General features: G+C 46.3%; 3 protein-coding genes across 4 annotated transcripts in view; all 3 read right to left on the bottom strand.

The window, feature by feature from the left end:
- Positions 1–25,892, bottom strand: part of LOC144483170 (uncharacterized) — a 169,717-nt gene that overhangs the window by 9,399 nt on the left and 134,426 nt on the right. Inside the window, 5 exon segments of the mRNA XM_078201966.1 lie at positions 468–602; positions 11,838–11,844; positions 19,021–19,833; positions 19,835–19,941; positions 22,116–22,121. Of these exon segments, the coding sequence (XP_078058092.1) occupies positions 468–602; positions 11,838–11,844; positions 19,021–19,833; positions 19,835–19,941; positions 22,116–22,121 (1,068 nt within the window).
- Positions 1–25,892, bottom strand: part of LOC144483162 (uncharacterized) — a 187,030-nt gene that overhangs the window by 58,358 nt on the left and 102,780 nt on the right. The gene's annotated exons all lie outside the window — the stretch shown is intronic.
- Positions 22,416–25,892, bottom strand: part of LOC144483150 (uncharacterized) — a 113,574-nt gene continuing 110,097 nt past the window's right edge. Inside the window, exon 2 of one of the 2 annotated variants that reach the window (XM_078201942.1) lies at positions 22,416–25,389. In XM_078201942.1, coding sequence (XP_078058068.1) covers positions 24,088–25,026 — 939 coding nt within the window. In that variant the 5' untranslated portion in view covers positions 25,027–25,389 and the 3' untranslated portion in view covers positions 22,416–24,087. The remainder of the gene's footprint in view (positions 25,390–25,892) is intronic. The other variant, XM_078201945.1, reaches the window with a different exon arrangement.

The raw sequence follows: 25,892 nt of genomic DNA, 5'->3' as shown, positions 1-25,892 counted from the left end.
GAAGGGATTCACTCAGTTATCCCATTTACAAACACACCAGGGAGTTCACACTGGGGAGAGGCCATTCACCTGCTGTGTGTGGGAAGGGATTCACTCAGTTGCCCAACCTCTTGAGCCACAAGGTCACTCACACCCAAGACAGACCCTTTAAATGCTCTGACTGTGGGAGTGGCTTCAAAAGCTCTCGGGAACTGATGGTCCACCAACCCATTCACACTGACGAGAGACCGTTTAGCTGCTCTCACTGCTCAAAGAGGTTTAGGAGGTCATCCACACGGTGGAGACACCAGCGAGTTCACACCGGGGAGAGACTTCATCTGCTCTGTGTGTGGGAAGGGATTCAATCGGTCATCCAACCTGCAGAGACACCAACAAGTTCACAAGTGATTGCAGGGGTTGGATTCTTTCTCTCTCAATCTTTCTCTCTCTCTCTCTCTATCAATCTTTCTCTCTCTCTCTCTCAGCAGATTCGATGAATGATTGAATCCCTTCCCACAAGTGCAGCATCTGAACGGTCTCTCCCCGGTGTGACTGCGTTGATGAGATTCCACCCCAGATGGGGCTCTGAATCCCTTCCCACAGTCTCCACATTTCCATGGTTTCTCCATGGCGTCGGAGTCCTTGTGTCTTTCCACAATCAGTGCACTGGAACACTCTGATACGGGTGTGAGAATCTCAGTGCTTTTCCAGTCAAAACCTCTCCTTCCAATATCCACTGAAAGCAGTTTACAAAAATCATCACTGTCAGCACATGATAGTAATTCAAAACAGACAATTGTAGTTTCTATGGAACATTCTTTAAATCTCCACCCACGCCCCTCACACATACACTCTCTCTCTCTCATTCCATTTAGCATTCTGCAGCACGGTGGCACAGTGGTTAGCACCATCAGCTCCAAGTTCCCCTCCAACCCACACACCATCCTGACTTGTCTGACATCCAGGACTAAGAGAACAGAAATGTTTTCCATATAAATACTGGGAAGTCTGAAGCCATTGTCTTCAGTCCCCACGACAAACTCCACTCCCTGTCGGAGCCGGAACCAGGCTGTTCACAACCATGGTGAAATATTTCACTCCAGGATGAGCTTCAAGACTGTCTATTTCCACCTCAGTGACATCGTCCGACGCCACCCCAGTCTCAACTCATTAGACCATAAGACACAGTAACAGAATTAGGCCACTCGGCCCATCGAATCTGCTCTGCCATTCAATCATGGCTGATATTTTTCTCATCCCCATTCTCCTGCCTTTTCCCGATAACCCCCAATCCCCTTATTAATCAGGAACCTATCTATCTCTGTCTTAAAGACACTCAATGTCCTGACCTCCACAGCCTTCTGCAGCAAAGAGTTCCACAGATTCACCACTCTCTGGCTGAAGAACTTCCTCCTCCTCTCTGTTTTAAAGGATCGGCCCTTTAGTCTGAGGTTGTGCCCTCTATTTCTAGCTGTTCCTACTCGTGGAAACATTCTCTCCACGTCCACTCTATCCAGGCCATGCAGTATCCTGTAAGTTTCAATAAGATGCCCCCTCATCCTTATAAACTCCAACGAGTACAGACCCAGAGTCTTCAACCGTTCCTCATAGGACAAGCTCTTCATTCCAGGGATCATTCTTGTGAACCTCCTCTGGACCTTTTCCAAAGCCAGCACATCCTTCCTTAGATATGGGGACCAAAACTGCTCACAATAGTCCAAATGGGGGCTGACCAGAGCCTTATGCAGCCTCAGAAATATATCCCTGCTCTTGTATACTAGGCCTATCGACATGAATGCTAACATTGCATTTGCCTTCCTAACTGCCGACTGAACCTGCACGTTAACTTTAAGAGAATCTTGAACAATGACTTCAAGGTCCCTTTGTGTTTCTGATTTCCTCAGCATTTCCCCATTTAGAAAATAGTCTATGCCTCCATTCCTCCTTCCAAAGTGCATAACCTCACACTTTTCCACATTGTATTCTATCTGCCACTTCTTTGCCCACTCTCCTAACCTGTCCAAGTCCTTCTGCAGCCCCCTCTGCTTCCTCAATACTACCTGTCCCTCTACATATCTTTGTATCATCTGCAGACTTAGCAACAGTGCCTTCAGTTCCTTCCTCCAAATCGTTAATGTATATTGTGAAAAGTTGTGGTCCCAGCACCAGCCCCTGAGGCACACCACTGGTCACCGGCTGCCATCCTGAGAAAGACCCCTTTATCCCCACTCTCTGCCTTCTGCCAGCCAATCCTCTATCCATGCCAGGATCTTACCCTTAACACCATGGGCACTTAGCGTATTTAACAGTTTCCTCCGCAGCTCCTTGCTAAAGGCCTTCTGGAAATCTAAATAAATCAGGTCCATTAATTCTCCTTTATCTAACTTCTTTGTTACCAGATGCGATCTAAGGAGATCCATCAAAGATGCCAAAAGACAATACCGGACCAAGCTAGAGTCCCAGGCTAGCCACACCAACCCCCGCTGACTATGGCAAGGTCTGCAAGACATAACAGTCTCCAAGATGAAGACATGTAAAATCGCCGGCTCCAACGCACCTCTCCCTGATGAGCTCAATGCATTCGTTTTGAGCAAGAGGTCAGCGAGAGCATGCTCTCCCCCTGGAAGCCCTGGATGAACCTGTATCTGGGGTCTCCATTGCAGATGTCAGAGCAGCTTTCTTGAAGGTCAACCCACAGAAAGCAACTGGCCCAGATGGGATACCCGGACATGCACTCAGATCCTGCGTGGATCAGCTGGTGGGGGTATTCACAGACATCTTCAACCTCTCTTTACAACAATCTGAGGTCCCTATCTGCTTCATGAAGATGACCATCATCCCGGTACCTGAGAAAAACCAAGCAGCGTGTCTTAATGACTATCGGCCGGTGGCTCTGACATCCATCATTATGAAGTGCTTCGAAAGGTTAGTCATGGCACAAATCAATTCCAGCCTCCTGGACTACCTGGATCCACTACAGTTTGCCTACTGCCGCAACAGGTCCACAGCAGACGCCATTTCCCTGGCCAGGTACTCAACCCTGGAACACGTAGATTACAAGGACACCAATGTCAGACTCCTATTTGTTGACTCCAGCTCAGCCTTCAACACTAGTATTCCCACGAAACTCATCTCCAAACTCCGTGGCCTGGGTCTCGGCACCACCCTCTGCAACTGGATCCTGAACTTCCTAACTCACAGACCACAATCAGTAAGGATAGTCAACAACACCTCCTCCACGATCGTCCTCAACACCGGTGCCCCACAAGGCTGTGTTCTCAGCCCCCTATTATACTCTTGTACACCTATGATTGTGCGGCCAAATTCCTCTCCAATTCAATTTTCAAGTTTGCTGACGACACCCCAGTACTGGGTCGGATTTCAAACAATGATGAGACAGGGTACAGGAATGAGATAGAGAATCTCATGAACTGGTGTGGCAACAATAATCTCTCCCTCAATGTCAACAAAACAAAGGAGATTGTCATCGACTTCAGGAAGCGTAAAGAAGAACATGCCCATGTCGACATCAATGGGGACGAAGTAGAAAGGGTCAAGAGCTTCAGGTTTTTAGGTATCCGGATCACCAACAACCTGTCCTGGTCTCCCCATGTTGACACTATAGTTAAGAAAGCTCACCAACGCCTCTACTTTCTCAGAAGACTAAGGAAATTTGGCATGTCAGCTACGACTCTCACCAACTTTTACAGATGCACCATAGAAAGCATTCTTTCTGGTTGTATCACAGCTTGGTATGGCTCCTGCTCTGCCCAAGACCGCAAGGATCTACAAAAGGTCGTGAATGTGCCCAATCTATCACACAAACCAGCCTCCCATCCATTGACTCTGTCTACACTTCCCGCTGCGTCGGAAAAGCAGCCGGCATAATTAAGGACCCCACGCATCCCGGACATTCTCTCTTCCACCTGCTTCCTTTAGGAAAAAGATACAAAAGTCTGAGGTCATGTACCAACCGACTTGAGAACAGCTTCTTCTCTGCTGCTGCCAGACTTTTGAATGGACTTAACTTGCATTAAGTTGATCTTTCTCTACATCCTAGCTGTGACTGTAACACTACATTCTGCACTCTCTCGTTTCCTTCTCTATGAACGGTATGTGTTGTCTGTATAGCGAACAAGAAACAATACTTTTCACTGTATGATAATACATGTGACAATAATAAATTATTATTGGAGGACGCGGAAAGTCTGCAGAGAGATTTGGATAGGCTGAGCGAGTGGGCGAGGATCTGGCAGATGGAATAGACATTGGCAAATGTGAGAAAAATTACATCATGCGACTGTGCAGAGGGACCTGGGGGTCCTTGTGCACGAATCGCAAAAACTCAGTCTGCAGCTACAGCAGGTGATCAAGGTGGTGAGTGGAATGTTGGCCTTTATCGTGAGGGGGATAGAATATAAAAGCAGGGAGGTCTTGATACAACTATACAAGGCACTGGTGAGGCCGCAACTGGAGTACTGTGGGCAGTTTTGGTCCCCTTGTTTGCGAAAGGATATATTGGCCTTGGAGGGAGTGCAGAGAAGGTGCACCAGGTTGATACCAGAGATTAGGGGTGTAGCTTATGAGGAGAGATTGATCAGATTGGGTCTGTACTCGTTGGAGTTTAGAAGGCTGAGGGGTGATCTTCTCGAGACGTATAAGATAATGAAGGGGCTGGATAGGGTACAGGTAGAGGTAGAGACATTCTTTCCACTTAGAAGGGAAACCAGAACTAGGGGGCACAGCCTCAAAATAAGTGGGGGCCGGTTTAGAACAGAGTTGAGGGGGAACTTCTTCTCTCAGAGGGTAGTGAATCTCTGGAATTCTCTGCCCATTGAAGTGGTGGAGGCTACCTCGTTGAATATGTTTAAATCATGGAGTAGATAGATTTCTGATCGCTAAGGGAATTAAGGGATATGGGGAGCAGGCGGGTAAGTGGAACTGATTCGCTTCAGATCAGGCATGGTCTTGTTGAATGGCGGGGCAGGCTCGAGGGGCTAGATGGCCTACTCCTGCTCCTATTTCTTATGTTCTTAAATCGAATCAGATGGAGAAATTTCATTGGTCTGTGGAATTCTCTACCACAGAAAGCACTGGAGGCTGGGTCATTTAATAAAGATGTGGAGATGCCGGCATTGGACTTGGGTAAACACAGTAAGAAGTTTAACAACACCAGGTTAAAGTCCAACAGGTTTATTTGGTAGCAAAAGCCACTTCCTGGTGTGGCTCTTTCTACCAAATAAACCTGTTGGACTTTAACCTGGTGTCATTTAATAACTTCAAGGCTGAGTTAGACTATTTTTTATCTGAGGGAGGCAGTCAGCATAATAGAATTAATCAGATGAGCCACGAGTTTATTGAATGACAGAGCAAGGTCAATGGGCTGAATGGCCTACTCCTGACGCTAACACACTGATGTTCTCAGGATGTCCACACAGTCTCTGCAGCAGCTCCGTTCACCAGGGCCTGTCAATCAATCACACAATCATTTTCTCTCCTGGGGACCGGGACCCCGAAGCCCCGCCCCCTCTCTGTTGCGTCACCAAGAGGGCCACGCATGCGCTCCGCTCCTTGCTGGACCAAGATGGCGGCCATTAACCTGGGCCTGCTCCAAGAAAAAAATCCCCAAAGCAGCAAACCCGGGACCCGCAGGGTCTTATTCGGGCCTTCGGCTTTCAGCAAGTGTTTGTGAAGCCTCCGATCCCTCCCCACCCCGACTCCCGGCTAATTCCTCCCTCCGCCCCACTGATTCTCACCAGCTGAAGAAAAGCATCGACCGCACACAAGCATCCGAGCAAGTGACACTGCGCATGCTTTAGATGCAGCACGGCGCCTGCGCACTGGTCTCTTGTGAAGTAAATCAGGCACTTTCAAACCCACGGGGAATGCTGGGTAACAACAGGGCCATTGAAAAACCAAATAGCAACAGAAAATGAATTTGTTACTAATTGAGATCAATTAATAAAAATATTAAAATAAATTATTGGTTTGATTTAGTATTGTCACGTCTTAGTATATGGTGAAAAATATTGTTTCTCACGTGCTATACAGACAAATTGTGAATTCTGTGAATTGTGAATGTGTCTATTGTGAATGGGCACTCTGCTGTGCTCCATTTCTCGAAACCATGCATGCAGCACAGGAGCACAGTGGGTAGCACTGCTGCATCACAGCACCAGGCACCCGGGTTCAATTCCGGCCTCGTGTCACTGTCCGTATGGAATTTGCACGCTTTCCCTGTGTCTGCGTGGGTTTTGTCCGGTTTCCTCCCACGCTCCAAAGATGTGTGGGTTAGGCTGATTGGCCCTGCTAAATTGTCCCTTAGTGTCAGGGGACCAGAAGTTGTAATGTGCACAGGGTAGGACAAAGAACAACAAAGAACAGTACAGTACAGGAAACAGGCCCTTCGGCCCTCCAAGCCCATGCCGCTCCTTGGTCCAACTAGACCAATCGTTTGTATCCCTCCATTCCCAGGCTCATGTGACTATCCAGGTAAGTCTTAAACGATGTCAGTGGTCTGCCTCCACCACCCTACAGGACCTGGCTGGGAGTGGTGTCGGTGCAGGTTCAATGAGTTAAATGGCCTCCTTCTGCAGTGTAGGTATGAAAATACTGCTATCGTCTGGAACAATGGAGGGTTTTTCAAGTTTTTCCTTCTAGTTCCCCTGACTCTCATTCTCAGAAGATGCAGACACTGGCTGGGTTCAAAAATCAGAATTAGTAGTTCCTCTGTCATTACTACTTTATTTGTGATGCTTACTATTACTTGATTCCCTATGATGTGGAGATGCTGGCATTGGACTGGGGTGGGCACAGTAAAAAGTCTTACACTACCGGGTTAAAGTCCAACAGGTTTATTTGGAATCATGAGCTTCCAGAGCGCTGCTCCTTCATCAGGTGAGTGATGAAGGAGCAGCACTCCAAAAGCTCATGATTCCAAATAAACCTGTTAGACTTTAACTTGGTGTTGTGAGACTTGATTCCCTATGACAGTAGTATCATTCCTAAAAATCCACCACAACAGTTAACACAGAAATCTGAGGGCATTGTCATCACAGCCTTTCAAACCATTAATAATAGAATCATCAGATATTCGGTTGTAATTCTCTCTATGAAAATCTCTCTGGCAAAATAAATATGGCTTCTCCATAGTAGAAAGGAAATCATTCACTCATCAATCCAAGCTCAGAATGCATGGGGATATTGCTGGTAAGTGTCCAGGACAAATTGCTATTTGTAAGATGAAGGTACATCAGCAGCAGGAGTTAGTGAAGAGGGTGATGGTAATAACTAGGCAAACTGACTCAGCAGGAAAGCTGCTCTAAAGGAGATTCCATAGGATCCACCCAAAACACAATCATTGGCACCAGTACGACAGATTCCAGTTAAACCTGACTGGTTTCGGTGCAGGTTCAATGAGTTAAATGGCCTCCTTCTGCAGTGTAGGTATGAAAATACTGCTATCTTCTGGAACAATGGAGAGTTTTTCAAGTTTTTTCCTTCTGACCCTGACGTGAGTATGGCCAAAGATACCACACACCATAGGAAAGCCTTTCCCTCATCCCTCACAGCAAGTAAGACCTCATCCATCCTACATGATGAGGTTTTCTATCTTAAGGATGTGATGTGTATCACAAAGATGGTTAAAACCTTTTTTTAGTTACATGGATTACATACATTGTTGTTGGATCATAGCATGGTATATTTCTGTTTTGAGTCCTCGATATTATATCCAGGTTGTGTATCTCACCAGGCTTCCACACCCCATCATTACTCTACAGACTCATGGCCAGTTTCTTCAGAATCTCCAACAAATCTTCACATCCTCCCTACTACAGACAGTGGAAAAGATGGATCCTGCCCATCTCAACGCCTCCAGGGAGAAACTCCCACACAGTACACTAACTGTTCAATGTGAAATGAAGTAATGTTAAAAACATTGTTATAAAATGAGGCCAGGTGGCAAATTGGGAAGGTACATTTGATGTTCCAGATAGATTGGGGAAAAGCAAAACTTATCTTAGCAAATTGGAAATGAGGGAAGGAAACACACCATGAAGGCCAGTGAAAAGGTCAGGTAACTGGATGGAGAATAAACGCAATGAAGTTACTGTGAAAATCCCCTAATCACCACACTCCACCGCCTGTTCGGGTATACTAAGGGAGAATTTAGCATGGCCAATGCACCTAACCAGCACATCTTTTTGGACTGTGGGAGGAAACCGGAGCACCCGGAGGAAACCCAAGCAGAAAAGGGGAGAACATGCAGACTCCGCAAACAGTGACCCTGATTTTATCAACAGGGACAAGATGTGGATGGTAGTCATGATCCTGGACTGTGTCCAGGCTGAAGTTCTGTTCTTGCCATACGATCCCCATGCAGATTGTCTTTCTGAGCTCCAGACAGGTGATAAACACTCAGGATGGCAAGACAAAATCTACACCAATGTCTCAAAACAAAGCTGGATTATTTCACATTTATTCAAAATATTAAACTGTAGCAAAGTTAAAGTGGTGATTCGCATCAGAAAGAAAATTTGACTCTCTGAACAAACATGGTTCAATCCTGGATATGATTAAAAGCAGCAGTGACCGCTGAAGCCAATCTCTGCAGTCACTTGTGAACTTGCTGCTGTCAACACAGATTAGAAGAATGGATGAATACTTTCCCACACATGGAGCCAGTGAATGACCTCTGCAGTGTCAATTAATTGGTGTTTCAGCACTTCACATCTGCTTTTAACTTTCTTCTCACATTCAGATCATTTAAAATGACTCTTTTCAGTGTGAACAAGTTGATGTTCAGTGAGACAGTATGACTGAGCGAATCCCAGATTAGGGTTTGGAATACACGGCCTGAGAGTGTGATGGAGGCAGGTTCAGTTGATGCATTCAAAAGGGAATTAAGAATGTTCCCAATTGTGGGGGAGTCCAAACGTAGGGGTCGTAGTTTGAGGATAAGGGGTAAACCTTTTCGGACTGAGGTGAGGAGAAATTTCTTCACCCAGAGGGTGGTGAATGTGTGGAATTCCTGATCACAGAATGTAGTTGAGGCCAAAATGTTGTCTGATTTCAAGAAGAAATTAGATATAGCTCTTGGGGCCAAAGGCATCAAGGGATTGGGGGGGGGGGGGCTTAGATCAGGATATTGAATTTGATGATCAGCCATGATCAAATTGAATGGCACAGTAGGTTCGAAGGGCTGAATGGTCTACTCCTGCTTCTAGTTTCTATGTTATCTGAAAAGGAAGAATGTGCAGGATTACAGGGAGAAGGCGGGAGAATGGAATTAGGCGAGTTGTTCATTCGGAGAGCTGGTGCACACATGATGGGCCAAATGGCCTCCTTCTGCATCAAAACTATTTGGTGATTCTGGTGAAATCCTTAAAAACTGTAATTGCTGGAACAAAACTCAGCAGGTTCAGCAGCATCTGTGCAGAGAGAGAGAAACACAGTTAACATTTCAGGTCTGTGACCTTTCCTGTGAACTGGGGAAAGTTAGAAATGTAACAGGTTTGAAGAAAGGGGCGGGTGGGACAGGGACTAAAGGAAGGTCTGTGAGAGGGTGGAAGACAGGAGAGATTGAATGAGAGAAAAGTGAATCACCCCCAGAGCCAAAGGGAATGGAGATGGAGCGAGAGAAGAAAGAGGGAAACAGAAGCTGTGTCTGGAGCAGGGGGGGCTGCCGACTGAAAGAAAGAAAAGTGAAACAATCAAAGAAAAAGAAACAGAACGGGCTGAGAGTTTACTCTCTGAAACTGTTGGACTGAATGTTGGGTCCAGAAGGCTGTAAAGTGTGGAGGGGATGGGTCAGTGGGAGGATCTTCTCCTGGACCTGCTCTAGACCCTGGTTAGAACAGTAATCCAGGATGGGTGGGGCTGAAGGGGGTGGCGGGGGTCACTCTGACAGATCTTCTGTGGTCTTGTCTGTGCCCAGGTGACCCTGGAGAGGGAGATTCTATCGGGGGTTTGTTGCTGATTAGTTTGATTTAATCACAAGTTTGGGGAAACGAGAGGAAAGAATGTTCCAGAGAAACTGGAATTGTCTATTCTGAATTTCTATCCTGCACTGATAGTGACACTGACACTGTCAACTCTTTTTACAGGGGATTAGAAGGGGAGGATTTACTGATAGAAAACTCAGATCAAACATCTGACAGTCACTCATTTCATCAGGACCTGAATTTCACAGACGTTTGGCACAGAAGGCCATTTGGCCCATCGTGTCTGTGTCTGCTCCCCAAGTGAGCATTAAGGCATAGTGCCATTCTCCTGCCTTTTCCCCATGCTAGTGAATTTCATAAGCTATCCAGCTCTTTGCTCCCCCAAGAGACCAGATGAAGATTTTCGGAGTCTAAAATTGTCCTTTATTCAAGTTATAGCAGGGCAAACTGGTTTCCACACACATGGCGACAGACTGCCAGAACAAAGGAATACTATTGCAATCATACCTTTAGGATCAACTACAGGTAATTAACATACACAGATTGAAATTGTACACTGATTTAAAGGTACTCACTATCCAATCACAACTAATAGTTCTGATTACTTCATTTGTTTCCCACAGTGAAGTTTAACCAATTACAGCAACTCTCCCCTTGCCTAATTGAAATATCCAATTATCAACAGGGCACGTACACATAGCTACATCAATAAACACATGTCTATGGTCCTTGACGATCTGGCACCCTGAGTGCTGACGTATGACTTCTATCAAAACACTGCAGTCTTGGGCTGTTATCTGAAAGCAGTGATGTTGTAGTTACAGCCTCTTGTGGCCTATCAAAGCCCCCTTGTCTATTGTTTGTGCAGCTGTGCCTTGCAGCTCCAGCAGTTTCCCAGGAACTTTGCTGCATTGAATGATTTTTAACCCTTTCACCATCTATTAGTCCAGTGGACCTTCTCCGAACCATTTCTTACGCATTTACATCCTTTCTTAAATAAGGAGACCAATAATACTCCAGATGTGACCTCACCAGTGTTCTGTATAACCGAAGAATAACATCCCTTCTTTTGTAATTAATTCTCCTCACAATAAACAATAACATTCTATTAACTTTCCTGATTACTTGCTGTACCTGCCTTTTCTGATTCATGCACAAGGACACCCAGATCCCTCTAAATCTCTCACTGTTTAGACAATATTCTTTGTATTTATACTTCCTGCCAAAATGGACAATTTTGCATTTGCCCACATTATACTACATTTGCCAGTTCTTTGCCCACTCACTTAACCTATGTCCCTTTGTAGCCTCCTCACATCCTCTTCACAACTTATTTTACTAATTATTTTATATCATCAGCAAATTTAGCAACCATACATTCAGTACCTTCATCCAAGTCATTGAAATAAATGGGAAAAAGATTCCAGCATTGATCCCTGTGGCACACCGCTCATCACATCCAGCCAACTAGAAAAATACCTATTTATGCCAACTCTCTTCTTCCTGTTAGTCATAGAGTTATACAACACAGAAAAAGGCCATTCGACCCATCATTTCTATGCTGGTCAAAGACAAATCACCAAACTATTCTAATCCCATTTCCCAGAACTTGGACCGTAGCCTTGCATGTCTTGGTATCGCAAATGCACTTCTAAATAAGCAACAAAGAAAATTACAGCACAGGAATAGGCCCGTCGGCCCTCCAAGCCTGCACCGACTATGCTGCCCGACTTAACTAAAACCCCCTCCCCTTCCGGGGGTCATATCCCTCTCTTCCCATCCTATTCATGTATTTGTCCAGATGCCCCTTAAAAGTCACTATCATGTCTGCTTCCCCTATCTCCCCTGGCAGCGAGTTCCAGGCACCCACCACCCTCTGAGTAAAAAAACTTGCCTCGTACATCTCCTTTAAACCTTGCCCCTTAAACCTATGCTCCCGAGTAATTTGACTCTTCCACCCTGGGAAACTAACTATCCACTCTGTCAATGCCCCTACTAATCTTGTAGACTTCTATCAGATCACCCCTCAACCTCTGTCTTTCCAGTGAGAACAAACCAAGTTTCTCCAACCTCTCCTCATAGCTAATGCCCTCCATACCAGGCAACATCCTGGTAAATCTTTTCTGTACCCTCTCCAAAGCCGCCACATCTTTCTGGTAGCGTGGCGACCAGAATTGAACACTAGATTCCAAATGCGGTGTAACTAAGGTTCTATAAAGCTGCAACATGACTTGCCAATTTTTAAACTCAACACCCCAGCCGATGAAGGCAAGCATGCCGTATGCCTTCTTGACTACTTTCTCCACCTGCAGTGACCTGTTTACCTGTACACCCAGATCCCTCTGCCTATCAATACTCTTAAGGTTTCTGCCATTTATTGAATATTTCCTGTCTTTATTAGACCTTCCAAGATGCATTACCTCACATTTGTCCAGATTAAACTCCATCTGCCATCTCTCTGCCCAAGTCTCCAACCGATGTATATCCTGCTGTATCCCCTGATGGTCCTCATCACTATCCGCAATTCCACCAACCTTTGTGTCGGCCGCAAACTTATCAAACCAGTTACGTTTTCCTCCAAATCATTTATATATATTACAAACAGCAAAGGTCCCAGCACTGATCCCTGAGGAACGCCACTTGTCACAGCCCTCCATTCAGAAACGCACTCTTCCACTGCTACCCTCTGTCTTCTTTGACCAAGCCAGTTTTGTATCCATCTTGCCAGCTCACCTCTGATCCCATGCGACTTCACCTTCTGCACAACTCTGCCATGAGGGACCTTGTCAAAGGCCTTACTGAAGTCCATGTGGACAACATCCACTGCCCTACCCTCATCAATCATCTTCGTCACTTCCTCCAAAAACTCGATCAAGTTAGTGAGACATGACCTCCCCATCACAAAACCATGTTGCCTCTCACTAATACATCCACTTATTTCCAAGTGGGAGTAAATCCTGTCTCGAAGAATACTGCCCAATAATTTCCCGATCACTGAAGTAAGGCTCACTGGCCTGTAATTACCTGGATTATTCTTGCTACCCTTCTTAGACAAAGGAACAACATTGGCTATTCTCCAATCCTCTGGGACCTCCCTGTAAAAAGTCTCACAACACCAGGTTAAAGTCCAACAGGTTTATTTGGTAGCAAAAGCCACTAGCTTTCGGAGCGCTCGCTGCTCCTTCGTCAGGTGAGTGGGAGATGTGTTCACAAACAGGGCATATAAAGACACAAACTCAATTTACAAAATAATGGTTGGAATGCAAGTCTTTACAGGTAATCAAGTCTCAAAAGGTACAGACAATGTGAGTGGAGAGAGCGTTAAGCACAGGTTAAAGAGATGTGTATTGTCTCCAGACAGGACAGTTAGTGTGATTTTGCAAGCCCAGGTAAGTCGTGGGGGTTACAGATAGTGTGACATGAACCCAAGATCCCGGTTGAGGCCGTCCTCATGTGTGTGGAACTTACCAAGCATTCTCCAACACTTGGTAAGCGTTCCCCAAGGCAGCCTTCACGACACACGACAACGCAGAGTCGCTGAGCAGAGACTGATAGCCAAGTTCGCACACAAGAGGACTAACTGTCCTGGCTGGAGACAATACATATCTCTTGAACCTGTGCTTAACCCTCTCTCCACTCACATTGTCTGCACCTTTAAGACTTGATTACCTGTAAAGACTCGCATTCCAACCATTATTTTGTAAATTGTGTCTTTATATGCCCTGTTTGTGAACAGAACTCCCACTTACCTGATGAAGGAGCAGCACTCCGAAAGCTAGTGGCTTTTGTTACCAAATAAACCTGTTGGACTTTAACTTGTTGTGAGACTTATTGTGTTTACCCCAATCCAACACTGGCATCTCCACATTTTGGAAATATATCGCCGTTCCTTCACAGTCGCTGGGTCAAAATCCTGGAATTCCCTCCCTATCAGCAGGGTGGATGTACCTGCACAACATGGACGGCAGTGGGTTCAGGTCCCATACGTCACAAAGGTAGACACTCCTGCGCCCCCTACAAACATGGCGATTGCACCTGCACCCTGCTGCACATTGCCCCTTACAAAGATGCCGGCCGCACATGCGCACTGATAGACATTGCCACCAACAGATTGGCGGCCGTCAGCCCAGGCCCGTGTTGCGCCTCCAATTTGGTACCAACTGGGCGCCCGGGAAGTTATTTACCAGGGTTTGAATTTGAACAACATGTTTACGAAGCCGCTCCACCCACCACATTCATCGCTCTCTGCGCGCCGCCCTCTACCTTGAACTGATCTCGGATCCGAGTTAAAACCGTTCGTCCGCCGCCATTACCCACGCTGCGCATGCTTCAGACCCCTCCCCTCTTCACTCTGGTTGGAGGACCAGCTGCTCCTGCTCGGTCCTCCAGCCCCGCCCCCTTTTCCTATTGGTCCAGAGCTGCCGTCAATCAGTCCCTGGGCATTGTGACGGGGAGCATGCGCAGTGCGGCTCATGTCCAGGGACAGGCGCTTGTTTGTCTGATCTTCAGGCGGGAAGGAGGCGGATAAGCGGAGGCAGCGTTAGGGGCAGTGGGTGGGGTGGGAGGGGAGGCTCCACACCCCCAGTGGAGGCTTCAACACCCCCAATAAGGAACTAGCGGCACCGCCTCAACACCCAACACAACGGCAGCTGCAGCGCTTTCTCCCGGGGCCAGGCCCCAGTGGACAAATGTGGCTTCAGGAAGGAAATGCAGCAATGGGTTTGATTTATTATTGTCACATGTATTGGGATACAGTGAAAAGTATTGTTTCTTGGGCGGTATACAGACAAAGCATACTGTTCATAGAGTACATAGGGGAGTAGGAGAGAGTGCAGAATACAGTGTTACAGTTACAGAAAGGGTGAAGAGAAAGATCAGCTTAATATGAGGTCGGTCCATTCAAAAGGAGGAGGCTTTGGAGAGGGTACAGAAAAGATTTACCAGGATGTTGCCTGGTGTGGAGGGCATTAGTTATGAGGAGAGGTTGGAGAAACTTGGTTTGTTCTCACTGGAACGACGGAGGTTGAGGGGAGACCTGACAGAAGTTTACAAGATTATTGAGGGGCATAGACAGAGTGGATAGTCAGAAGCTTTTTCCTAGGATGGAAGAGTCAATTACTGGGGGGCACAGGTTTAAGGTGTGAGGGGCAAGGTTTAAAGGAGAGGCAAGTTTTTTACACAGAGGGTGGCGGGTGCCTGGAACTTGCTGCCGGGGGAGATAGTGGAAGCAGATACGACAGTGACTTTTAAGGGGCATCTTGACAAATACATGAATAGGATGGGAATGGAGGGATATGGTCCCCGGAAGGGTAGGGGGTTTTAGTTCAGTCGGGCAGCATGGTCGGTGCAGGCTTGAAAGGTCGAAGGGCCTGTTCCTATGCTGTAATTTTCTTTGTTCTTTGTTTGTAAAAGTCCGATGGCAGCAGCAGGGAAGAAGCTGTTCTTGAGTCGGTTGGTTTGTGACCTCAGACTTTTGTCTCTTTTTCCCGATGGAAGAAGATAGAAAAGAGAATGTCCAGGATACGTGGGGTCCTTGATTATGCGGGCTGCTTTTCTGAAGCAATAGGAAATGTAGACAGTGTCAACGGATAAGAGGCTGATTTGTGTGATGGACTTGGCCACATTCACACCCCTTGTAGTTTCTTACGCTCTTGGTCAGAGCAGCAGCAATACCAAGCTGTGATACAACTGGATGGGATGCTTTCTGTGGTGTCCCTGTAAAAATTGGTGAGAGTCGTAGCTGACATGTCGACATGTCGAATTTCCTTAGCCTCCTGAGAAAGTCGAGGCGTTGGTGGGCTTTCTTAACTAAAGCAGCAGCATGGAGGAACCAGGACAGGTTATTGTGATCTGAACACCTAGAAACTTGAGCTCTCAACCATTTCCACTTTGTCACCGTTGATGTAGACAGGGCATGTCTTCCACTACATTGCCTGAAATTTTGTATATATTCCAGTGATATTTCTCATCAGTATTCACTGTTCAGAAAAGCATGGATGTTAAGGAACTTGGGGAAATAAATAGTGATGTCTTGAGGAGTGTACTCACAACAGAGAAGGAGGTGCTGGAAGTCTTAAAGCACATCAAGGTAGATAAATTCCCGGGACCTGATGAAGTGTATCCCAGGACACTGTGGGAGGCTAGGGGGGGAAATTGAGAGTCCCCTAGCAGAGATATTTGAATCATCGATAGTCGCAGGTGAGGTGCCTGAAGATTGGACGGTGGCAAATGTTGTGCCTTTGTTTAAAAAGGGCTGCAGGGAAAAGCCTGGGAACTACAGGCCGGTGAGCCTCACATCTGTAGTAGGTAAGTTGTCAGAAGGTACTTTGAGAGACAGGATCTACAGGCATTTAGAGACACAAGGACTGATTAGGGACAGTCAGCATGGCTTTGTGAGTGGAAAATCATGTCTCATAAATTTGGTTAAGTTTTTTGAAGGGTTAACCAAGAAGGTAGATGAGGGCAGTGAAGTTGATGTTGTCTACATGGACTTTAGCAAGACCTTTGACAAGGAACCACAGGTTGTTGCACAACGTTAGATCTCACGGGATCCAGGCGAGGTAGCCAAATGGATACAAAATTGGCTTGATGACGGAAGACAGAGGATGGTTGTCGAAGGTTTTTCTCAAACTGGAGGCCTGTGACCAGCGGATAGCCTCAGGGATCGCTGCTGGGTCCACTGTTATTTGACATTTATAAGAATGATTTGGATGACAATGGAGGAGGCATGGATCGTAAGTTTTCAGATGGCACCAAGATTGGTGGCATAGTGGACAGTGAAGAAGGTTATCTAGGATTGCAACAGGATCTTGATCAATTGGGCCAATGGGCTGACAATGGCAGATGGAGTTTAATTTAGATAAATGCGAAGTGATGCATTTTGGTTGATCGAACCAGGGCAGGGCTTACTCAGTTAATGGTTGGGCGTTGGGGAGAGTTAAAGAACAAAGAGATCTAGGGGTACAGGTTCATAACTCCTTGAAAGTGGAGTCACAGGTGGACAGAGTGGTGAAGAAGGCATTCGGCATGCTTGGTTTCATCGGTCAGAACATTGAATACAGGGGTTGGAACATCTTGTTGAAGTTGTACAAGACATTGGGAAGACCACATGTGGAATACTGTGTTCAGTTCTGGTCACCCTATTATAGAAAGGATATTATTAAACTAGAAAGAGTGCAGAAAAGATTTACAAGGATGCTACCAGGACTTGATGGTTTGAGTTATGAGGAGAGGCTGGATAGACTGAGACGTTTTTCCCTGGAGCATAGGTTTAGGGATGACCTTATAGAGGTCTATAAAATAATGAGGGGCATAGATCAGCTAGATAGTCAACATCTTTTCCCAAAGGTAGGGGAGTCTAAAACTAGAGAGCATAGGTTTAAGGTGAGAGGGGAGAGATACAAAAGGGTCCAGAGGGGCAGTTCTTTCAAACAGAGGGTGATGAGTGTCTGGAAGAAGCTGCCAGAGGTAATAGTAGAGGTGGGTTCAATTTTTAAAAGTGTTTGGACCGTTACATGGGTAAGATAGGTACAGAGGGATATGGGCCAAACGCGGGCAATTGGAACTAGCTTAGGGGTTAAAAAAGGGGCGGCATGGACAAGTTGGGCCAAAGGGCCTGTTTCCATGCTATAAACCTCTATGACAAAATCAACTGTCTGCTGAAAGGGTTAACTTTTCTACAGGACCTAAAGCGGGGAGTGAACAGAAAACACTTGGCACACAGTTACATCACTTTACATAATTTTTAAAAACTTCTCGAACAACAAAACAAAGTTGATTTCAAACTTCATCTATTAATTCTTTTGTTCTCTTCCTCAATCTAATTATTTTAATTAATCAGTTTTTGTTAGCGATGGGTAACTTCTGTTCTTTATAAACTGGTTCACTCGTTTTGTTAAAACTACATGGGCTCGGAGAATCAGAACGCAGTCTTTATCATCCTTATCCTTTTTCTCCTTTTGCCACCACTCCCTCTGTCTTGCGGGAGGGTCATGGGGATTCCAATCAGAACTAATCATTTTATCAGAAGAGTAAAATACTGCGGATGCTGGAATCTGAAACAAAAATAGAAGATGCTGGAAAATCTCAGCGGGTCTGGCAGCATCTGTGGAGAGAGAATAGAGCTAATGTTTTGATACTGGATGACCCTTCATAACAGCTCGTATGAAGTGTCATCCAGACTCGAAACGTTGGCTCTGTTCTCTAATCATTTTATCGATACATTTCTTGTTCTTAGTTTTAGGTTTAAAGTGAGAGGGGAGAGATACAAAAGGGTCCAGAGGGGCAGTTTTTCACTCAGGTGGTGGTGAGTGTCTGGAACGAGTTGCCAGAGGCAGTAGTAGAGGCGGGTACAATACTGTCTTTTCAAAAGCATTTAGACAGTTACATGGGTAAGATGGGTAAAGAGGGATATGGGCAAAATACGGGCAATTAACCTAGAAACATAGAAACCCTACAGTACAGAAAGAGGCCATTCGGCCCATCGAGTCTGCACCGACCACAATCCCACCCAGGCCCTCCCCCCATATCCCTGCATACTTACCCAATAATCCCTCTAATCTACGCATCTCAGGACACGAAGGGCAATTTTTAGCACGGCCAATCAGCCTAACCCACACATCTTTGGACTGTGGGAGGAAACCGGAGCACCCGGAGGAAACCCACGCAGACACGAGGAGAATGTGCAAACTTCACACAGACAGTGACCCAAGCCAGGAATCGAACCCAGGTCCCTGGAGCTGTGAAGCAGCAGTGCTAACCACTGTGCCACCATGCCGCCCCTTTTGGAACTAGCTTAGTGGTAAAAACTGAGCGGCATGGACAAGTTGGGCCGAAGGGCCTGTTTCCATGTTGTAAACCTCTATAACTTCCTAACATCCTGTCACTCTGTGATCCTTGTGAAATCTAAAAACCAGGTATTCGCAACAAGACTCAAAGAGCATCAGCCCACTGGAGGCAAAGTCGTGAGACTGGCCAGTCCAGCAGAAAGAAACCCTCCGACCCTCCCCATTGACCAACTGTGAGAATGAACAAAATGCAGTCCTGGATGTAATTGAGAGCAGAAACAATAACAGCAGAATCCAACCCCTGGAATCACTCGTGAATTTGTTGGTGTCTCAGCAGCTGGGATGAAACTCTGAATCCCTTCCCACACTGAGAGCAGGTGAACGGCCTCTCCCCAGTGTGAACTCGCTGGTGTGACTGCAGGTTGGATGACTGAATGAATCCCTTCCCACACTCAGAGCAGGTGAACGGCCTCTCCCCAGTGTGAACTCGCTGGTGTGTCCGCAGTTCAGATGACTGAGTGAATCCCTTCCCACACACAGAGCAGGTGAATGGTTCCTCCCCAGTGTGAACTCGCTGGTGTGTCTGCAGGGTGGATGACTGACTGAATCCCTTCCCACACTGAGAGCAGATGAAGGGTCTCTCCCCAGTGTGAACTCGCTGGTGTGTCCGCAGATGGGTTGACAGAGTGAATCCCTTCCCACACTGAGAGCAGATGAATGGTTTCTCCCCAGTGTGAACTCGCTGGTGTATCCGCAGGTGGGTTGACAGAGTGAATCCCTTCCCACACTGAGAGCAGGTGAATGGTCTCGCCCCAGTGTGAACTCGTTCGTGTGTCCGCAGGGTGGATAACCGAGTGAATCCCTTCCCACACTGAGAGCAGGTGAATGGCCTCTCCCCAGTGTGAACTCGCTGGTGTGTCCGCAGGTTGGATGAACAAGCGAATCCCTTCCCACACTTAGAGCAGGTGAACGGTCTCTCCCCAGTGTGAACTCGCTGGTGTGTCTGTAGGACGGATAACTGGATGAATCCCTTCCCACACTTAGAGCAGGTGAACGGTCTCTCCCCAGTGTGAACTTGCTGGTGTATCCGTAAGATGGATAACTGAGTGAATCCCTTCTCACACAGAGCAGGTGAACGGCCTCTCCCCAGTGTGGCTGCGCCGATGAGTTTCCAGCTCCGATGGGGCTCTGTATCTCTTCCCACAGTCTGCACATTTCCATAGTTTTTCCATGGTGCAGGTGTCCTTACCTCTCTCTTGAGTGGACAATTAGTTGAAACTTCGTCCACACACAGAACAAGATTACAGTCTCTACCTGCTGTGAATGGTGTGATATTTATTCAGACTGTGTAACTGGTTAAAGCTCTTTAGTCAGTGCATTGGAACACACTCACTCAAGTGTGGCAGTGTGTTGATGCTTTTTCACTCACACTGACATTTCAAATCTTTTCAAATCGACAGACTGGACAATCATTTCTCCTTCTGGATTCAAAGTCCGATGATGTTGAGGTCCCAAGGAATATGACTCTGTCATGTCTAGACGTGACGTTTGAGATTTCGGCCTGTGATTCCTCTTTCAATATCCTGTAAAATTAGTTTCCAAAAGTCATCAGTGTCAGTACAGGATAGAAATTCAGAACAGACAAGTTCTGTGGAACATTCTTTCCTCTCTCATTCCCCAAAAGCTGTCAATCTCCATCCCACACACTCTCTCCCCATTCTCAGCAGGTGTGGCAGCATCTGTATGGAGAGAAAAGAACTGATGTTTCAGAGCTTTGACAAAGGGTCACCTAGACAAGAAACATCAGCTCTTTTCTCTCCTCACAGATGCTGCCAGACCTGCTGAGATTTTCCAGCATTTTCTCTCTTGGTTTCAGATTCCAGCATCCGCAGAAATTTGCTTTTATAAGGCTGCAGATACCTCCTCCCAAGTAACATGCGTGTGCCCAAGACATTACCACTTGTTTCCCTTATTTCTTTAGCACCCATGGTGCTCTCCACAGTAAACACAGAGAAGTATTCATTAAAAATCTCACCCATCTCCTGTGGCTCCACACACAGATGGCCATACTGATTTTTAAGGGGATCTATTCTCTCTCTCGCCACCCTCTTACTCTTAATATAGCTATAGAACCTCCCAATAGTGCTCCCAGACTGACACTTCAGTCACTTGCTCGACCTCATTTCTTAACTGTCTCATAGAAAGTGAGTCCAGGAATTGATAATGCAAAATAAGGAGCTGGGAGATGAATTGAACAAGTATTTTGCCTCGGTGTTCACAATAGAGGATACAGTTAAAACTCAGAAACAGCTGGAAATCAGAATAGTAATTAATTAATAATAATGAATAATAAAATACAGTGTAGAAGGAGGCCATTCAGCCCATCGAGCCTGCACTGACAACAATCCCATCCAGGCCCTATCCACATATTTACCTGTTAATCCCCCTGATACCAAGTGGCAATTTATCATGGCCAATCCGTCTAACCGGCACATCTTTGGACTGTGGAAGGAAACCGGAACACCCGGAGGAAACCCATAGACACGGGGAGAATGTAGAAACTCTGCACAGACAGCGACCCGAGGCTGGAATTGAACCCGGGTCCCTGGCGCTGTTAGGCAGCTGCACTAACCACTGTGTCACCGGGCCACATGTCAGTGCCATCGCCCGACTCCAGCCCAGTCTCAGCTCATCTGGAACCCTCATCCATTCCATTGTGACATCACACCCTCACCCATTCCATTGTGACATCACACCCTCACCCATTCCATTGTGATGTCACACTCTCACCCATTCCATTGTGACGTCAGGGCTTCCCTCTCCGATCACAATCCCTGCCGGCCTCCCACATGCAGCCTCAATGGCGGCAGTCAGCCCGGGTCTAACACTACAAGCTGCCGCTCCATTTGGTACAAAGGGGGGGGACCGGGAAGTTCATTTCCGGGGTTTGGGTTTGAACAACATGTTTACAAAGTCTCTCCACCCACCCGCCACATTTATCATTCCCCGCACGCCGCCCTCTACCTCGTATTGATCTCGCTTCCAAACTAAAACCGTCCGTCTGCCACCCGGAGGAAACCCATGCAGACATGGGGAGAATGTGCAAATTCCACACAGACATTGACACGAGGGCAGAATTGAACCCAGGTCCCTGGCGCTATGTGGCAGCAGTGCTAACCATTGTGTCACCGTGCCACCCCAAAATTGTGGATTACTAATGTCTCATCAATGTTTTCACACTGATGAGAGACTGGGTTCAGGGGATCATTTCAACTCACTGTATACCTAGTTCACATTGGGGAGGGGCTGTTCACCTGCTTTGAGTTTGGGAAGATATTCACTGTTTCGAGGTCAGATTTGCAGTATCTAGTTTTGGGGTCACTGTGGATAGTTTTCTCTGACTTACCGTTACCTGTTTAAAGATGAAGAAGGAGTTTTAAGAAGGAGACAACAGTAATTCTCATCCTGTTCAACATGAAACTAAACTCACTGTTAATTCCTCCTCAGTAACAATTTTAAACACAAAGTTTGCAGGCAGGATTGAAGCGGGGACTTTCTCCTGTAAAGTTGCAGTGATAATGAGTGCCCTCGGGAAATGAGTGTGAATCCCCCAGCCCCGGACAGAGGGGAACTGACCATCCATCTCTTGCTCTAATTCCACCACCCTCTGTCTCCTTCCAGCAAGCCAATTCTGTATTCAATTTTTGATTTGATTATTATCACATGTATTAGTATACAGTGAAAAGTATTGTTTCTTGCACGCTGTACAAAGTATACCATTCATAGAGAAGGAAACGAGAGAGTGCAGAATGTAGTGTTAGTCATAGCTATGGTGCGGAGAAAGATCAACTTAGCGCAAGGTAGGTCCATTTATAACTCCATGGATCCCATGTGATCTAACCTTAACTGGCCAGTATACCATAGGTACCTTGTCAAAGGCCTTGCTGAAGTCCATGCAGACAACATCAACTGCACTGTCCTCATCTATTTTTTTTGATCACCCTTTCAAAAAGCTCTGTTAAATTTTTAAGACACAATTTCCCACGCACAAAGCGATGCTGACAATCCGTAATCAGCCTTTGTCTTTCCAAATGCATGTAGATCCTGTCTCTAAGACTACCCTCCAACAACTTACCCACCACTGACATTAGGATCACCAGTCTGTAGTTCCCTGGCTTTTCCCTGCTGCCTTTCTCAAATAACAGTGTAACATTTGCCTCTCTCCAGTCTTCTGGCACCTCACCCGTGGTTGTTGATGATACAAATATATACGCTAGGGGGTGCCACAATGTTTTCCCCAGCTTCCCACAATGTCCTGGGATGCGCTTGATCAGGTCCTTGAGATTTATCTACCTTTATGTGTTTTAAAACTTCCAGCACCTTGTCTTCTGTAAGGTGGGCGCCATTGAAGACATCACTATTTACATCCCTGAATTCCCAAGTTTTCATGTCTTTCTCCAGGGTAAATACTGATGAGAAATATTCCATTAGGATCTCACCCATCTCCTGTGGCTTCACACATAAATGACCTTGTTGATCTTTAAGGGGCCTATTCTCTCCCTAGTTACTCTTTTGCCCTGAATATACTTGTCGAATCTCTTTGGATTTTCTTTGACCTTATCTGCCAAAGCTATCTCATGTTCCCATTTTGCCTCCTGATTACCATTTTAAGTGGACTTCTGCACTCCCGATACTCCTCAAGGGATTCACTTGGCCCCAGCTGCCTGTACCTGACATATGCTTCCTTCTTTTTATTGACCAGAATCTCAGTATCTCTCGTCATCGAGTGTTTCCTACTCCTGGCGGCTTTGTCCTTTACAGTAACAGGAAGGTGCTGGCCCTGAACTCTCGCTATCTCGCTTCTGAAAGCATCCCACATTCCAGACGTTCCTTGACCTGTGAACAGCCTTCCCCAATCAACTTGTGAAAGTTCCTGTACAATACCATCAAAATTGGCCAAGCCCCAATTTAGAACTTTAACTTGTGGACCAGACCTATCCTTTTCCATAACTATGTTAAAACTAATCGAATTATGGTCATTGATCCCAAAGTGCTCCCCAGTAACACTTCAGTCACATGCTGCTTTACATCCTGGTTACTTGTTCGTATGTATATTTCCTCAACTTCATATCACAACAAGGACATCAATTTGTCTCTTATCTTGGGGAAATCAACAATAAATAAACTTTGAAACTTCAAACTTTTACCCAACACACAGTCAAAACGCTGTTAGACTTAACACTATGAGAAAATATTAAACTCCAGTGCAGTCACAGGAATTATGAACATCATGAAAAGAATGAGCCCTGTCAGAATGAAAATAGTCCAGTCCAGGATGTGATTAACAGGAGCAATAATAGCAGAATCCAACCCTGCAGTCACTCGTGAACTCGCTGGTGTCTCAGTAGGTGATAGGACTGAGTAAATCCCTTCCCACACTGGGAGCAGATGAATGGCCTCTCTCCAGTGTGAATTCGCTGGTGTCTCAGCAGTTGGAATGACTGAATGAATCCTATCCCACACTCAGAGCAGATGAAAGGCCTCTCTGTAGAGTGAACACGCTGGTGTCTCAGGAGGAGAGTTGACTGAGTGAATCCCTTACCACAGATGAAACAGATGAATGGGTTCTCCGCAGAGTGAATTTGTTGATGTCTTTGCAAGCTGCACGACCGACTGAATCGCTTTCCACATTTAGTGCAAGGGAACGGTCTCTCCTCGGTATGAACTCGCTGGTGTCGCAGGAGACTGAATGATCGAGTGAATCCCTTACTGCACACAGAACAGGAGAATGGGCTCTGACTAGAGTGAATGTATTGGTGTCTCTGTAGATCCCTTGTGCTTTTGAAGCTCTTACCACAGTCCGAACATTTAAAAAGTCTCTCATCAGTGTGAACAAGCTGATGAGAAGTGAGATTAGTTAAACTGGTGAATCCCTTCACACACACACAGCAGCTAAATGGTCTCTCCCCAGTGTGAACTTGCTGATGTACAGTGAGGTGAGATAACTGAGTGAATCCCATGCCACATTGGGAGCAGGTGAACGGCCTCGCCCCAGTGTGAACTCGCTGGTGTCTCAGCAGGGTGGATGTCTGAGCAAATCCTTTCCCACACTTGAAGCAGGTGAATGGTCTCTCCCCAGTGTGACCACGTCGATGAGTTTCCAGATCTGATGGGGATCTGGTCACTTTACCACAGTCCCCACATTTCAGTGGCCTGTGTGTGATGTTGGCTCCAGTGTGAGTGCATCGATGGTATTCCAGCCGGGATGGATAATTAAATCCCTTCCCACAGTCCCCACATTTCCACGGTTTCTCCATGGTGCCGGTGTCCTTGTGTCTCTCCAGGTTGCACGATCAGTTGAAGCTTCATCCACACACAGAACACATGTACAGTTTCTCCTCGCTGTGGATGGTGTGATGTTTTATCAGGCTGTGTAACTGGTTGAAGCTCTTTCCACAGTCAGTTAACTGGAACACTCTCATTCGGGTGTGTGTGTCTCGGTGCTTTTCCAGTCACAGTGATGTTTGAAATCTTTTCCCACAGACAGAACAGACATTCTCCTCCTTCCACAGTGTAAGGTTGATGATATTCAAATCCTGACGAATCGGGTGATTCTGTTAAATATTGATGTGATGTTTGCTTTTGTACTTTTTATCTGCAAATTCTCCCCTTCTAACACCCTGCAAAAGAAATTTAGGAAAATGATACCTAAGTCTGGGATAGAAGTTCTGAAAAGATAATTCTAGTTTTTCTGTAACATTTTTTCCTCTTTTGTTCCCCCAAATCTGTAAATCCCTGTCCCACACACTCTCCCTCCTCCCTGGGCTGAAATCCAAACCCATCTCACCATCTCCACCATTTCTTTCCTCCACTCCCAGTTTTCTCCCTCCCTCTCCTCTGTCTGGGTGCAGATATCCACTCCATCTGACAAAGGAGCAGCGCTCCAAAAGCTAATCGCATTTGCTGCCAAATAAACCTGTTGGACTTTAACCTGGTGTTGTTAAAACTCTTACTGTGTTTACCCCAGTCCAATGCTGGCATCTCCACATCATGGGTTCAATTCTCCAGCTCCTGTCTGCAGACTGACAATAAAACCAATGGGTCTTATTGGGGGTGTTGGGGCCTCCAGCGGGTGTTTGTGAATCCTCCCCGCCCACCTCCCAGGGTTTCCTTCCTTCCCGGA

This window comes from Mustelus asterias, unplaced genomic scaffold (genome assembly GCF_964213995.1).
Source record: "Mustelus asterias unplaced genomic scaffold, sMusAst1.hap1.1 HAP1_SCAFFOLD_47, whole genome shotgun sequence".
Taxonomy (NCBI): domain Eukaryota; kingdom Metazoa; phylum Chordata; class Chondrichthyes; order Carcharhiniformes; family Triakidae; genus Mustelus; species Mustelus asterias.
The sequence above is the reverse complement of the archived record's forward strand: the minus strand, read 5'-3'. Positions and strand labels throughout refer to the sequence as shown.